This window comes from Melospiza melodia, chromosome 1 (assembly GCF_035770615.1).
Source record: "Melospiza melodia melodia isolate bMelMel2 chromosome 1, bMelMel2.pri, whole genome shotgun sequence".
Classification (NCBI taxonomy): domain Eukaryota; kingdom Metazoa; phylum Chordata; class Aves; order Passeriformes; family Passerellidae; genus Melospiza; species Melospiza melodia.
The window spans coordinates 86,672,270-86,688,118 of NC_086194.1; the positions used below are offsets into that span (position 1 = coordinate 86,672,270).

A 15,849-nucleotide genomic window follows, 5' to 3' on the forward strand; every position below is an offset into this window, starting at 1 on the left:
ACACAGAAATCACCATGTCAGGCAAGGACTCAGTTTCTGTCTCTTCAAATGATTAGTCTAAAATGCCAATAAAGACGATCTAAAATAATGTCTCTTCTAGCTCTTTTTCCCTCCCTCCCAGTACATCCATGGGACACAGCAGCAGCCTCATGCCCCATCTAATTGTGTTTCTTTCTCGAGCTCACTCCAGCTTGCTCCTACTCTCAGTGAGATTATCTAGCAGTGAGATCAATATATTGAGCATAAATTACACAAAGAAGCAATTTATTGCCAGCTCCTGGATGTCCTGCCTCCCAATTTCACTAAATATCTCCCATCTTATAAGACGCAATTCATAGAAACATCTGCCTCGCCTTTCTGCCTTCAGCTTTCTCTGCAGTTCACATATAAATCCTTAAATAAATGCTTCCTTTGGGGATTTTTTTAGTAAAAATTATATGTATCTGTTTCCTCTACAGATATAGCACACAAATCATAGAAGGTAAAGATGACAAAACCCTAGAAGGTTGTCTGAAGTGATGGAGAATTGTCTCTCACTGTACATCTTTGTTCAAGAGTAATTTTAAATGCTTAAAGCAATAAAAAGCTAAACAGTTTAATCTATAAGCAGTTCTGAGTTGGACTCAACTTTCCTTAATTTCATCCTCTATTTCAGCCATTTAGAGCCAACACTACCATTTACAAAATCTTCTTTGATATTTGTATATTTAAATATATGCATAGTAGCATCTAAGATCAGGTTCTTTAAACATGCTACTAAATTTGGATTCATTCCTGTACTTCACAGACACTGACTGTATACAGAGCAGAACTCTTCAGGGAATCAAAGAAAAATTGCCATTTAAATAATAAAATAAATCATGTATGTATTTTCAATCAGGGTACTTTAAAATATCACTGTTACTTCCAGGAGCTGTATCAGAGAGCAGAGGCTGACACCCATTTCCACTTTTTCTTTGAAGTCTGAAATGAGATCTTGTTCTGTACAGAGTATTCTAATTTCCAGGTAGCTCTGTAAGAAGAAGCAAATAATTATGTCAGATTTTTGAGGCAGAGAATGACATTCAAGGCTTTTGAATTAAAAAAAAACAACAAACCAACAGTAATACAAAAGGTTTCCAGATAGCATAAGTAAGATTGAAAGTAGTTTATTCATCTGTAAGAAGTTTATTTCAGAGAGTTTTTTCGTGTTTCTATTGCATCCAAGTAGTTTGGCTATAAAACTATAGAAAGAGCCAGCCTAAATCACTTGAGGCAGTGCTTTCACTGATCAATAAATAATGCCTACTGGCAAAACACTGATATTTTCAGAAATCAAAGGTATTTTTGACAAATTAGAGTTATTTTGATTTCTGCACTGTTTAGATAGCATTTACCTAATTTTTACATAGCTTATACTACTTTTGCTAAAACCACTAGAAAACCAGTAGATATTGGTCTTTCAATATGTCTTACAAAGATATATAAATATATAACAAGAAGTGATATATTTTTTACATACCCAGTGACTTTGAAATTGTGTTTTAGGTGCAATGGCATGAAAACTAATTCACTTATGTGCACCATGCTACCTATTCACTTACCTACATTTCTGTGCAAAAATACTAAAATGTCTCATTAGAGAGATCTCTGTTGCTTTGTCATCGTTGACTTTATACTCCCTCCAGATCTTTCCATTTGGGTGATTTCATTTGCTCAGATAACCTACTGTCTTTTAAATAGGTTTAGGTAAATAGATCTTCCACAAATCTGCCCAAAATCCTGCCAAGGAATATACATTGCTAATACCCAGAGCAATGCCCTGTACAAAAAAATAAACAACATGAAAGACATGTTGATCTTTAGCCTTGTAACCTAAATACCTTTGTTGATAAAGGCTATTACTGTGATTTGCCAGAGAGAAGTGAGTTGTCTGAGCACATGGATTTTTGGTTTTTATTTGCTTTTCTTTGGAAATGTGACAGGTTGTGCTGAGCAAGACATTTGCATGTAATCTGCCCAGAGGTACACACAGAGGTATTAAGGACATGTTCTAAAACCCAGAAATACAGTATAGCCTCTTGTAGCAGTGTTGACAGGAAGGTGTCAAGACTAGTCACATAAAATTACCTACCTTTTTTAAGAATTTCTTTTCCCAAACTATGACTACCATTTTTAAGTATATAAACAAATACAATTTCCATAACAATCTTACAAATCTGCATCTTGTAAATTTCTATTTTTCTTTGTGTAAACTAAAATAAGCTGTACAATGCTGAGAGACAAAGGCTGAAATATTCTTTGTAAGAAGAATATTTGTTTCTCTGCTGCACCTCCTAGAAAAAGTTCTACTCTCAAATTACCAATGAAGGCAAACCAGGCGCAGAATTTTTGTGGTGCTAATTAAGATATATGGGAACAAGTTTGTCAGCTGGTACAAGTTCTCACTGTGTCATTTAAGCACACTCATGAGGAGGTAGATTTAATTTCAGGCTGGCTCATCTGCTCAGCATGCTGTCTGCCCATCCTAACCAGGTGTAAGAGGTTGCAGGTTGGATCAGTGAAGGCAGTGACCTGTGTTGGGTGGGAGTGTTGATCTCCTGGAGGGTGGGAAGGATCTGGACAGTCTGGATCGATGGGTTGAGGCCGATGATGCGAGGTCCAGCAAGGCCCATGCAGCGTTACAGGCTTGGGGCAGGGCGGCTGGAAAGATGCTCTGTGGAAAATTACCTAGGCCAGTTGACAGTCAGTGGAAAGTGAGGTAGCAGTGTGCCCAGGTGGCCAGGAAGGCCAGTGACATCCTGGCCTGTATCAGCAATAGTCTGGCCAGCAGGAGCAGGACTGTGATCATCACCTCAATACAAGAACATTGAGGGGCTGGAGCAGGTCCAGAGAAGGGCAACAAAGCTGGGGAGGGGTCTGGAGCACAAGTCCTATAAGGAGTGGCTGAGGGAGCTGAGAGTGTTTAACCTGGAGAAAAGGAGGCTCAGGGGGGACCTTATCACTCTCTACAACTGTGTGCAAGGAGGCTGTAGCCAGGTGGAGGTTGGCCTCTTCTCCCAGGTGACAAATGAAAGGAAAGGATGAAATGGCCTCAAGTTGTGCCAGGGAGGTTTAGATGAGGTGTTACAAAAAATTTCTTCACTGAAGAGGTTGTTGAGCTCTGGAACAATCTGACCAGAGAAGTCACAGATTTGATCACTGTCCCTGGGGGTATTTAAAAGATGTGTAGCTGTGGCACTCAGGGACATGGTCTAGTGGTGGAGTTGGCAGAGCTGGGTGTAGAGTTGGACTTGATGCCCTAAAAGTCTTTTCCAACCTAAACAGTTCTATGATTCTTTTCTTTTATTCTGCTCCTCCTTCTTAATATCCTACAATTCCTGTTCCTCCATCTAACTGTTAGAAGCATTCGGTACCTAATTTCCATTTCAATACGGTTGAGAATGGGTTTGTCTACAGTATTTTAATATAAAAGGAATATACATGGTGTTTTACTTTGTTCTGGACATGTAAGATTTGTTTATGTAATGTAAGCATGAAAGCAAATAGCTTTGCATGCACATTCCTACAAGTCACTCAAATCCATTACAGTATTTTTTCCAAAGCAATCTGTTAAGTCTAACCACAAAACCATGAAGCACAGGAGTAGGTCTGTTTCAAATTAATGCAGCAGGTGTGCACATCACAGACAAGCAGCAGTGTGGCATTTCCCAAAAGGGAGTATCATTGCCATGAAATAATAACAGAATTACTGTATAGCTCAAGGGGATAAAAATGGAAGCAGATTTTTACACAGGTCCCACACCTAGAAATCAAGTCACCTTCTGTGACAGAAGCCATCGTTAGGCTGCTAAGGTAATTGTCTGAAATTCAGAAAATGCTTTTCTTTATGGGCTAGCCAGAACACCTGCCAAAAAGCTAGTTTAATTTCCTCAGTGCTCTGAAGTATGAGAAACCTTTTTGTATCATGAATCATCAGTTTCTTTTGAGGAAATATTTTTGTTTGGTTGGTTGGGTTTTTGTTTGTTTGGTTGTTTTTTAGGGTTTTTTGTTTCATTGGTTTGGTTTTTGTTTAGAAAAATATATACTTTTTGTTTTGGGGTTTTTGTTGGGTTTTTCTCCAAGAAAACATCAGTGCAGCAACATCTTACAGAGACAGAGGTTTATAGCCCAAGGTGCTGAAAGAACCTCTCATTACCAGTTGTTCTTACAAGATCTGTCCACTTGGAACAGTCTGAGGACCAAAATCAAGGGCAGAAGAAGCACAAGGAAGGAGCTTGGGAGTGCCAGGAGCTTGGGTTTTGCCCAGATCAAAACCCAGTCCTAGGAAAGGCATGGAAAGATCAGGGCTGGAACTTCCAGACTGCAGATATGGTTCTCCATAAGGCAAATCTGTGAATGGTGTCAGCAGTCCAGGCTGGCGTGGGGATATCTGTCATTCAAAGGTACCCAGAGCCCACAGCAGATCCTGCCCTGCAGCGAGGCTCAGCATCACTCTGGGTCCCTTTCCTCAGCCTGGCAGCATTTTCTCAGTGCTGAAATCAGTCCATCAAGCACAGTAGAATGCTGTTGGGAAGAAGAGAGGGAGAACCTGGCTGACCTCAGGTTGTTCAGGCACAGGCATGCAGGAAGCCACTGCCCAGAGCTGCAGTCTGGGAAGAGATCACCCCATCTAGTTGGGGAAAGGACTGTGTAGGTCATGGCTTAGCTCCCAACTCAGTCAAAAACAGACACAAACTTGCTAAACCTGCCAGTTTGGCAGCTTCATTGACCAAGACCTCAAAACATAATGTCTCCATAAAGTTACCTGCCTCTTCCTGACACCCTGCATGGCCTGAACTTCATCACTGGACCTCTAGGTTCTTCTGTAGGCTTGCTTTATAGGAACTTGGGACCTGGTTTAGAGAAATCTCAGTTGGCTCACCGTCACTTCAATCACTTAAAGATTTCCTTTTTTAAGTGTAAAGCATTGAGATATTCAGTTGAGGAAACATAATAAAAACAAAGAAGCATCTTTATCAGAGTGAAAACTACACCCATCACAGATGGGTTTACTGTGATACTTGCTGATTTTCATAAACCTTAATTTCCCTTCCTAAAGAGTTCTGGTTTGGGCAGTTTCCAGGAATGAGACCTGTGCTGGTATCCAGACAACAATCTGCCCTAAATTAATTTTTAAAGAGGTTTGGGGTTTTTCAGTATACATGATGTTGTGTACTTTGGAAATACTTGTGCATGACAAACTTTTTACAAATTTGTTGGAGTTTTTTTCAAATCATATTCTCTCTGTGACCCTGAGATTATGTCTTTTTCACATGACCTTTTCCATGTTTTTTAGGAGACCCTGAAAGCTTTTGACCGGGAAGTAAATGCATTTGTGGACTATATGTTTGGACCTCGAGGTAAGCTGCTCCACTTACAGCCCTTTAAGGAAATATTTCTAGGGATTACCACCCAAAAAGCTTCTAATAAATTTGCTGGGTAACTTCTTATTGAAAAATGTAAACTAGGCAGCATCACAGTATTATCAGGAAGACACCATTATTGTAGCAAATAGATCAATAAAATGATTTGTGATTCCTTGGTTTCTGAGAATATCAGAGAAATTCAGTTTTTCATCCTAACGTGGAATAAAGAGCCTGAAGTGCTGGATCTTTCTGAAAGTGTAAGGTCTGCTTTGGGACTGATTGTCATTCATAATCCAGTTTGTTTGGTCCAGCTACTTATTAAATTGCCTAATTCAGAAGGACGTTTGGAGCAAAAGTAACCTGCAGGATCACATCCAAAATTTCAATAAACCAATCGATTGGGTGACAGTCATCTTTTGACTTCCGATTATTGCTTTTCTGGAGCAGTTTGGACGAGAGTAACTTAAATAATTTTAGGTTGGAGGTGCCTCATGCTCTGTTAGGATTGAAAAAAGTAAGTAAAAAAGAAAGCAAACCTAAAATAGGACTGCAGCCAAGGATAAAGCACCAAAGTCAGGACTAAGAGAGCCAAGCAAATACAAGAAAGGGATGATACAGGAGCTTAGAAAGGACACAGCCTTCAGAGTAGTCCCCTGCAAGACCACCTTGCTGTTGATAGGGCTAGGTTTAACTTCAGGAATTGCCTTGCAAACTTCTACCCATGATAAAATCCAGAACTGCTGCTGTGGGGATGGATGCATGATTATGGATTCCCAATTTGTTGCACTAATGTTCTCCATATTACGGAAACAGTTCTTGCTTAATTGGAAGTAAAAGGTAAAGATGTGTTCCTAAACACAAGAAATTCTAATTTTTCTTAGCTGGCTGGCTGGCTACAAAATCTTTTCCATCATGTCTACAGTAGATATGATGTTTGAAAGAAAGATTTCCAGTGAAGAAACACTGAATAGCTTGGGAACTGCAGCAGAAGTGGTTAAAGCAAAATAGGTTTTATTAATGGCTGCAATACTACATTTTAATATTAACAAAGAAATGTGATCAGAAGAACAAAAGCACTATTTTTGGTGTTTTATTTTGGTTTTGTTTTTTTCCAAATAAACATGATGTTCTCTTTTGTTCCTCTTTCCTTGTTGGTCCAGAGAAATTGTCTGAAGGAGTAAGCCATAGTTGATCCAATTCTGAATAGCCCAGAGACCCCTTTGGGATTTTAGAAAGCCCTTCAATTAAACAAGTATTATTTGTATTGCTTGCCAAGTGCATGACCATCCTTCTCCAGACATCAGTGCTGAAGATAGTTTTGTTTGTCCATGCCTCTGCCCTCTGATCTTTAATTTAACTGGTGGTATAATGACACAGTATCATACATTTCCTGAATAGCATATCTCCCTCCAGTGTGTCTATCCACATAAATAATTCACATAAATAATTCACAGTAGACTGCAATCAGTTTTAAATCAAATGACCCCACAGATGAATATCTAATGAATTTGAGAGCTTCCCCAAACATCTGAAACCACAAGCAATTCCTCTTCTTTCTCTCTACTGATTTTCATTCACAGTACACACTTCATTCTGCAGCAAGATGGATTAAAAGGATAGATAACAGCGTTCTATTATTTTAAAAACCAATCCCTTATTTATTGTTTGTATTATAGTAACTCCTGAGATACTTGTGTCACTATGCAGGTCTTTGTCATCACTAACAGATGTGTCTGAGGGCACCAGAAGAGACAGAATGACTCTGGGAACTGGAGCGTGGCCATCTCTGTCCCATTGGGAGCACCAGGTTAACACAAGCTGCAGTACTGCCCTACTGCAATGAGGGACAGAATATCTGAATTTGATTTATAAATATTGGCATATTTTGTACCGTCATTCACTGGTATCAGCTGGGCTTTGTAGATAACATAACTCCGTGTTTGCTTTTGAGCTAGCAGAACAAGTCCTTTGGATTAGGGAACAGCAGCCATATACCTGCCCATTGATTTCATCTCTAAGTAAGGGTTGGTCTTACAATTTGGTGTTGGTCCCTCTTGTTCTTATGCTCAAGGCAATTTGAGAACGAGTGAAATAGCAATTTTCTTCTGTAAGAGATAATTTTTCCAGGGTAACCCTTTATCATGGACATATTTTATGAAAAATCCCTTTGCTAGGATCTTTTTTCTTGAGAAGGTGATTGGCCTCAAAAACAAAATGTAATCAATAATTATCTGCTGCTGTGGAATGCAACAAGTGCATCTTTGATTTGTTTTATGTGGTTGTTTTTAATTAATGGCCAATCACAGTCCAGCTGTCTCAGACTCTCTAGTTAGTCACAAGATTTTGTTATCATTCCATTCTTTGCTATTCTTTGCTAGCTTTCTGATGAAATCTTTTCTTCTATTTTTTAGTGTAATTTCAATCTTTTAATATAATATATATCTTGTCTCTTCTTTCGTCTTGGGACTCCTGTGAACACCACAGCCCTTCATCTGTGGAGTATTGTTTGGTGTCATGCAAAATTAAGTAATACTGAATTGCAGGAGCTAAATCTAGTTAACTAGTTGTTTGTTTTATCTGTGAAAGAAACAGAGGTGGTCAAGAAGAGATGTATTTTGCTAAAGTTATGATAAAGTAAAAGCACTTTTCCTTAATAGAGTCTGATCAGTAGCAAGGCACTGGGGCAAACCCATCTGCACCTCAAATAGGAGTGAATCTACTCAGACACTGACTGGCCAAAGCTATACAGAAGCTTGAATCAAAGTGTTTCTAAACCTCATTGATAAAGGCCTGATATGTAAAGAGCCTGGGAGGCCTGCCACTCCTTTAAAGGGAGCCAGGATTTCACCCCAAGGGTTTGGCACATCATGGCCAGTGACTGTGAATGAGCTTATTCACGGAGCGATCGGAGCCTGCGGGCGCCTGCTCCTTCCCCTGCTGCAGTCCTGTGCTTTCCCACTGTGACTTTATTCACTGCTTTGGTCTCAATTTCAGATGCTGTGCAAGTTCAATGCTGTAAAAATAATCCTTTCTCCTATTGACAGTGTAACTTTATAGTACTTGAACATGGAGATTTAACTGTCGGTCAACAGAAATACTTTTCATCTCTCATTCTTCTGATAACTTCTTTTGAAATACATTCCCTTTCCTCCCTCTTCCTGACACATAAAAACCTCCCTCTGCTTGTCATTCAGGGATAAGTGGAAGTGGAAACAAAACAGTCACGTTCCTTGGCTGCCCTTTATAAACCACTTTCTGCCAGAAACTGTCTTACTCTTCAAGGTATTGAGGTCGTGGTGGGAAATATTCAGGAAGGGTACATGTTTAAACAATTTCTCTTGAAACTGGAATACTATAGAACTTAAAAATACTTGGCATGCTGGCCTGAATGAGCACGAGTTCTGCTTTTGTGTGGATCAGCCCACATGCTTGTGGCCACTCAGAGCAGAATGAAAACTTTCTGAGGGCATACTGGGGCAGAATTTATTCTGTGTAGTTTAATTTGTATTCGGAATGCTTCTGAATATTTTTTCCTTTTTGAGCACACTTGCAGTTTTGCTATCTACTGATGCCAATTTACCGTTGTGCATGTAACCTTTATGCACCAAGTGTTGCAATCCTCACATGGGAGACCTTTCCTTAGATAGCAGTCTTGCTGACATGGCTGCTTTCTACATCATCATTTAGGGTGGCAATTAAATAAATTAAATCCTTATGCTCCTAAAACACACACTCCTAAGACATCAACACTCAAACACTCAACCTTTAGCTGTCCTGTGACTCCTGTGTCATGTTGAGAGCCCATAAAGGAGCAGAATCACTTCCAAAATATTCATTCCAATGGTTCACACGTGGCTTGTGAGCTTTAGGAGATTGTTGGAAGTGTTTCCTTCTCACACTGAGGTCATCCAAATAAGCACTGAGATGTGAAGACAGACAAGAGGCGTTCTAACTTGGTAATGCACAACAAAGCCAGGCTGCCATAAAAGGAAGGATTGTGCAGTTGTGACTGCTTTAATCCTACACCTCTCTGCTCCTAGAGGTTTTTGGGAGTCCAAAAAGGAGAGTCAAAAGCAGGAGAGCATTGGATTTCCATGGCAGTGGTGGCTTGGTTGAAAGTCTTTCCCGTGAAAGGGCTAACAAGCCTCATGGAATCCAAATTCAACAGATGAATGTTACAGCCACTGCAATGGAAGTGAGGGGGGAGGCAGAGGGAAAAGGTAATGAGAAAGAAAGCTGGTGTTCAAAGCCTGGCTCATATGCCAACATACGTAAAATTTCATTTTACATATACTTGTATGGAAGTATTTCTGAGGAAGGAATTGTTGGAAGTGGTACAGTACAGCAAAATTCCAATCAATTACTAATTTTTTGGGCACTTCTAATAGGTGCATCATCCATTGACCAGTCTTTTCCAATTTCAACACAGGCATAAAAACAGTAAAATGCTTTTTCATGCACTGTGAATACCTTTTGTTTTACAATTTTTAACACAATCTTGGCCTTTGTAAAAAAATATCTCTGTACTTTAAAATTAAAATATTTTCTGAGACCAAAAACATCTTTCTGTGAGATCTGCACAATGACTCCTCACGGACTTCTTTCTTCATAAGAATTTCTTCATAAGTAAGTAATTTTAGAATTACTTACCCCATAAGTCATTCTAAAAACCAGCCGTGATGCCCCCTTTTTCTTTCCACAGGTAAATGGCTGAAGAATGTTGCTATGGAAAATTGACTCTAGATTTTTCTCCGTTTTGGAAAAAGAAAAGAAAGCACACCCCTTTCACTCATGACATCCAGTTGTTCATATGAGAACAAAGTGGTGCCTCCATCTTGGCATCTGGGATTAGGCTTTACTCATATACACTGAACTATCTGATTACTCTCAATGGGATTACTTGTGTGAATAAGGCAAGCAGGATTTGACCTTAATATTTCATTTCAGGACCAGGCAACTGGGACAGAAACTGTGAGAAAGCGAGCCCTTACCCAGCCAAAAATCTTTGATAACCATCCAAGTAAACATTTGCCACTTGCTTTTCATATTTAATATTTTGGAAACATCTTCCCCTTGTATGAATGTTTCCTAGTCAATGCTGTATACCTTCCGGTATGGCAAGTGCAGAATTAAAATAACACATGAGCTGGCAACATTACATGCATACTTGGGATTTAACAGTATCTGCAAATTGTCTGTTGAGCAGATTAAGATAGGATTTAAATAAATATTAAGTGAAAACATTATTTCTTTAAAGCATATAGGAATGGGATTTCCCCTTTGGTTTTCACTTTGCTATTAAAGAGAGATGATTTAGGTGACCTTAAATTATTAGGGAATTCCATGCAGTTTTCAGCCCACATTCTCTGAGACTTAGCATGCAGTTTTGATAAGTTAAAACAAATGGATAGCTCTTGTGAGGAAACAGTGGCTGATTCCATCTCCCACTTTTAGCAGATTCTTTACATTATGTGTTCTGCCTTATTTTAGCAATACTTTACCATAGCTTTCTTAATTGCCTGCTCTGTGTGTTTCTTTTTTTAGATACCAGGGTTAGAGGGTGGTTCCTTTTGGACTCTTACCTTCCCACGTTTTTCCTTACTGGAGCATATCTACTCTGCATATGGCTGGGCAACAAGTTCATGAAGGACAGGCCTCCTTTCTCTCTGAGACCTCACCTCATCGTGTACAACCTGGGCATCACGCTGCTCTCCTTCTACATGCTGATAGAGGTGAGTGCTCTGCCATGCAGCACGGCTGGGGGAGGTGACCAAGGTTCAGTTTTTTAGCAGAAATATCTTAGTGACAGCTGGTTCTGCTAGGAAAGTTTACATCAACAGCAAAATAATATTAAAAAGTTCCTTCTCATCTTAGATCTTGGCATGTTTTGGTTGTCCTTGCTGAGCTACAGACCATACCTGGGGACAGCTCTTTGCTGCCAAGACCGTGTCCACAAGCATAAATTCGAATCTGCAGCAGTCATTCTACTCAAACGTGCCTATACCTTGTCCTTCAGCACCTGTGAAAATGCCTTAGATTGGGTTTTATTTGTATGACTGGCTGTGGAATGATTTTTCCAGGCCCATGCTTAAACATGAATAGATTTATAGATGAGAGCAAGTACTGATTTATTTATGGCATTGGCAATTTGCTGTTATTTTTCTGCTGTGTGGCTAAGAAGCTTTCTTCATACAGTCAGACAGTAAAAGACAGATGTTAAAAACTTAGCACTTCATCCAAAAGCAAGGACTGTGGGGCTTGGAGGCTGAATATGGTTGCATAGATTATTTCCCAAGTACTTATCAGAAAGGAACATGCTCATATAATTCAGGATCCATTTAGAATCAGAAGAGAGTTTTGAACGCATCTGAGGATTTTGCAACAGCAGAGGATTCAAACAGTGCCCCTCAGCAGACATGTGTGGTTTTACTTCTGCAGAGGGAAACAGAAGCCAAAAATCACTATTTGGATATTATTTGGGAGCTGCCCATTCTCAGCCTTTTGATAACTGTGATACTTTTAATATTAAGGTGTTAATATATATTACTTGAAGCCCTTAAAAACAAAAACTAGAAGACAAAAGCCACAAAACCTTTTTTGTTAGTTTTTCTTTTTTTTTTTTTTTTTTTTTTTTTTGCCAAAGGAGTGACCCTGGGCATGAGAAGTCCTGGCTGAAGAGTGTTCTTGATTTCATGTGTTTGATTTCAGTGCCAGCACGTGCCTGACACTGCTCTGTTACCTGCACAGCCTCGCAGCATTTCTCTCAGCCACAGTTTCCACCTTATTCTGTTGGTTGGACAAGAAACTTTTCAGAAGCCAAACAGGACACCCAAAGACTTCAAGTTTTAAATTAATTTGAGCTAAACAGCAAGTGACTGGCCTGATCAAATGGCTGAGGAGCAGTTCAAGTTTGTGCCTTTGTGCCTTGCAAAGGACTGTGTTACACAGAGCTTTGTCCTGGTGAATGCTCCAGCTGGCTTCAGAGGCTGCTGTGGGTGCCTGGGAGTGCAGGATAAGGTTTGGAGCAAAGGAGAAACCAGCACAATTGCTGGAAGGTTTGATGACTCCACAGTGATTGTCCTCCAGAATATAAATTAGTACTTTGATGTTTAAATCCCCATTTTGCTGGAAGGTATGCAGATAACTGGCTGCAGTAGCAGGACTCAGCAAAAAGGATTAACTGAATAGAAAACAATACTGCTGCCCCCTTCCAGTCCGATTTGGCCTGCCACAAGTAAATAAATGGAAGAACAAAGACAATTTTAGCAGGTCTCATTTGCATGAATTAAGTAAATTTCATTTTAGCCACCTTTGCATCCTGGTAGGAACTGTATTTATCCACCTCCTGTTGAGCTCCCTTACTGCTCCATCCTTCCTAAGGCTAACTTTGCTGCAGACAGTTGCTGAGTTGTGTTAGTCCTCAGATTAGTCCCTTGAAACCATGATTATGAGGCTGGAGGCTGCTGATTTTCACCTCCCAGATGGCAGCTGGGCATGGCTGGCAGTGCCAGCTCACAGCTCCACATTCTGCAGATTTGGGAGCCCAGGGAACATGATGGCTGATCTGCACTGCCAGCTGCTCTAATGCAGGTTTCTCTCTCAGCTTTGGACTGTCGGCTAGGCTGGTTTTACACTGTACAAAACATGCTTCCATTTTACTGGCTCTGTATTTTCTCTCAGTCTATTCCCTGGCTCCCATCACAGCTTCTCCTGTGAAGGAGCAGAATGGAAGTTAATACTTGCAGTATTGTACTGCTTGAGGTAGCCTGCACATTCCTGCTGAAGAAAAACAGGCAAATGGGAGAGCAGAAATCATCTTCGTTACCAAATAAAGTCATGTTGATTCAATATTTCAAAATGTCTCATTTCCAAAGCTGCTCTCTATGCCCCTTATTCTCTCAGTCTTTTGTGGACACTAAGCTCATTAAGGCAAGAGTTACCTATATTTAGCACATTCTGCACAGTGGTTCCTTATGTAAACACAGCTGATCCTTCCAGTGGCTGTGATCCGGGATCAATTCCTGGTCAGACACATCCACAACAATTGTTTTATTGCTCCATCCTCTCACTGCATCTAAATTCCTCTGGTCTCTGTACTGGGGAACAATCACAAAATAAGAAGCTCTACAATAGAGATAAAACACATTTCCTCCACTCACCCACACCTCACCAAAAGAAACCCCCATAACCAACAATCTTTCTTTGTTTTGTTTGTAAGGTGCCACACAGCATTTCTTGCAATAGCTCCAGAATGTAGGGGTTTCTTCTTAGACATTCGAAAGAAAAAAAAAATCTCATTCACAAGAAAGGGTGTGTCTCCAAATACAGGCTCTCCCACATGATGTATTTAATGAGAAACATGGTAAACCTGCTGGTGGGGGTGCCTGTGCTTCAATTCCAGATCTCCTCACCCTCATCTCCTGACTAGTTATAGCTGGCACTTCATGACAGTTGAGCTGTGCAACCTCAAGGCAAGAAGGCGAGGATTACAGCAAAAAGTCATAACAAAAGGGCTGTTTTTAAATCTCCAAGGGCAGATTCCTCTTTTGAGCCAGAGCTCCACGCACTGCACCGTGGGCATGAACTATCTGGGAGCCGATTTTATCTCTGAGCTTTGAGGTCAACCAATCTGCAAAGCCCTTGGAGGAACAGCTCCAGGGCAGCTCTAAGATGTGCCATTAGCATAAGGCCAGATACCCCTAGGACCTAGGATCCCCCAGGGACAAGGTCTAAAGATAAATGGCTCTGCCCTCATCCTAATGAGATATCTCAAAATTTTTGAGTCAACAAAGAGTTAGGTGCCCCCGAAGGCCTCCCAGAAGGGCAGCTTGTTGGACCTTTGGACCTGTGAGTTAGGCAGATAGATTTTCCTGAAGTTGTCAAAGGCGCTTGCCTTCCCCTGCTGAATATTGTGAAGTTGGCTCTTGGGATTGGAGCTCATTTTTTTTCAAGTACCTGAAGCTTAGACAAAGGTCCTGTGCTTAAACTGGGCAGGCTGCAGGTGGGCTGCTGAGGAGGCAAAAGACAATTCCTTCCATCCTTGCTGCTACCAAAGAAAGCCACATCAGAAGTTTGTTATTGTTGCGTACTTTTGTGTAAGCGCTCATAGACCCAGACTAACTACTGACCCAACAATTTCTAGAACATTGTCAAATGCTGTATAAGGAAAACCAGCCAGCACCTTTTTACTTAAGCAAAAATCAAAATATTTAACAATTTCCCTTAAGAAATATATGCCTTTTCTCTGCACAAATCTTTGCTTAAGGTGCTAAAATTACCAACTATGAGCAGTAAACCAGCTTACTGAGAGAAAACATTACATCTGTGCATATTTTAAAATTGTTTCACATGCTTACAAGCCACACTTCAGGGGTGCAACCTGAGGCACCAGAGGCCATACTGTCGCAAGTTCAGTGATAAATTAAAACTGGAAACACAAGAGACTGGTGCTGATCTCTGAATTCTGAAATTACTCAAGTGAGGATACTCTCTCTCACTAATAGGAATAGACATAATCTCTGCCACAGTCCTAGGCTGCTTTCCCCAGCAGTATCACCTCTGCCCTATTTAAATCAAATCTCAGCTGGTCATCAAGGTCTCACCCAAGTCCTTGTGTTGATCAGGCACTGAGAAAACCAGGACACTGGCACCATTTGGGTCAGATTAAAAAGGAGATCTAGAGATATGTGTCATTAGCAGAGGGGTGGCGTGATGTCTCAAGCTGCCTGTATCCCCAGGTAGCTTCTCAGACTTATTACAAATCCATGGGATTTGTAAGCAAGCAACCACACCCCTGTGGGGAAGCAGGACTTGCCTGTGAGGACCCCTCGTTTCAGAGCAAAGGAAAAAGAGCAGAGCTCACAAGTATTGCCAACCTAGTCCATTAACCTTTCTGGAGGAGCTGGGTAAAAAGTCTTCTACCTTGCAGGATTAAATAAAATGAAGAGCAGTAAGCCAAATGCACTTTAGCTGTTTCTAGAAGCTGAAAATTCATCCCACATTAAGTCCAGTTTCTGAATTCTAGCCACAACTTGCATATTCATAGATGCCAATGTGGTGAGAGGATTCCTAGGAGTGCCAGAATGATCAGAGCCAATACTTTTAGCCCTGTACACTACAATTGAGGATCTATCTCAGATATTACTAGAAAGTATAATGCCTGAATTAGACATAATGGGGCAAAACAAAAGGAACAAATCAAAAATAGAAGGAGCACTAAAACTCTGTTTTATTCCATCATTATAATGACTCACATTAGAAGGATTTGCTTCCTATCTGTGCAAGTGTAGAAAAGATGGAGCTTGTCTAACAAATTCCAAGTAAACCTTTAACAGCGCAGACAATGGGGAAAGGGGAAAAAGATCTTAATCAATTTGAACTGTCCCGGAATTTTACTGTAGAAATACAAATTCAACATAATCTTGCTTTTGGTATTTGTTTTGTTTTGATTTTCTTTTGGGGT

General features: G+C 40.3%; 1 protein-coding gene across 1 annotated transcript in view; it reads left to right on the forward strand.

Moving 5' to 3' along the window:
* The window catches only part of ELOVL2 (ELOVL fatty acid elongase 2), a 50,039-nt gene that overhangs the window by 18,985 nt on the left and 15,205 nt on the right, over positions 1-15,849 (forward strand). Inside the window, exons 2-3 of the mRNA XM_063160783.1 lie at positions 5,318-5,381; positions 10,932-11,119. Coding sequence (XP_063016853.1) covers positions 5,318-5,381; positions 10,932-11,119 — 252 coding nt within the window. The remainder of the gene's footprint in view (positions 1-5,317; positions 5,382-10,931; positions 11,120-15,849) is intronic.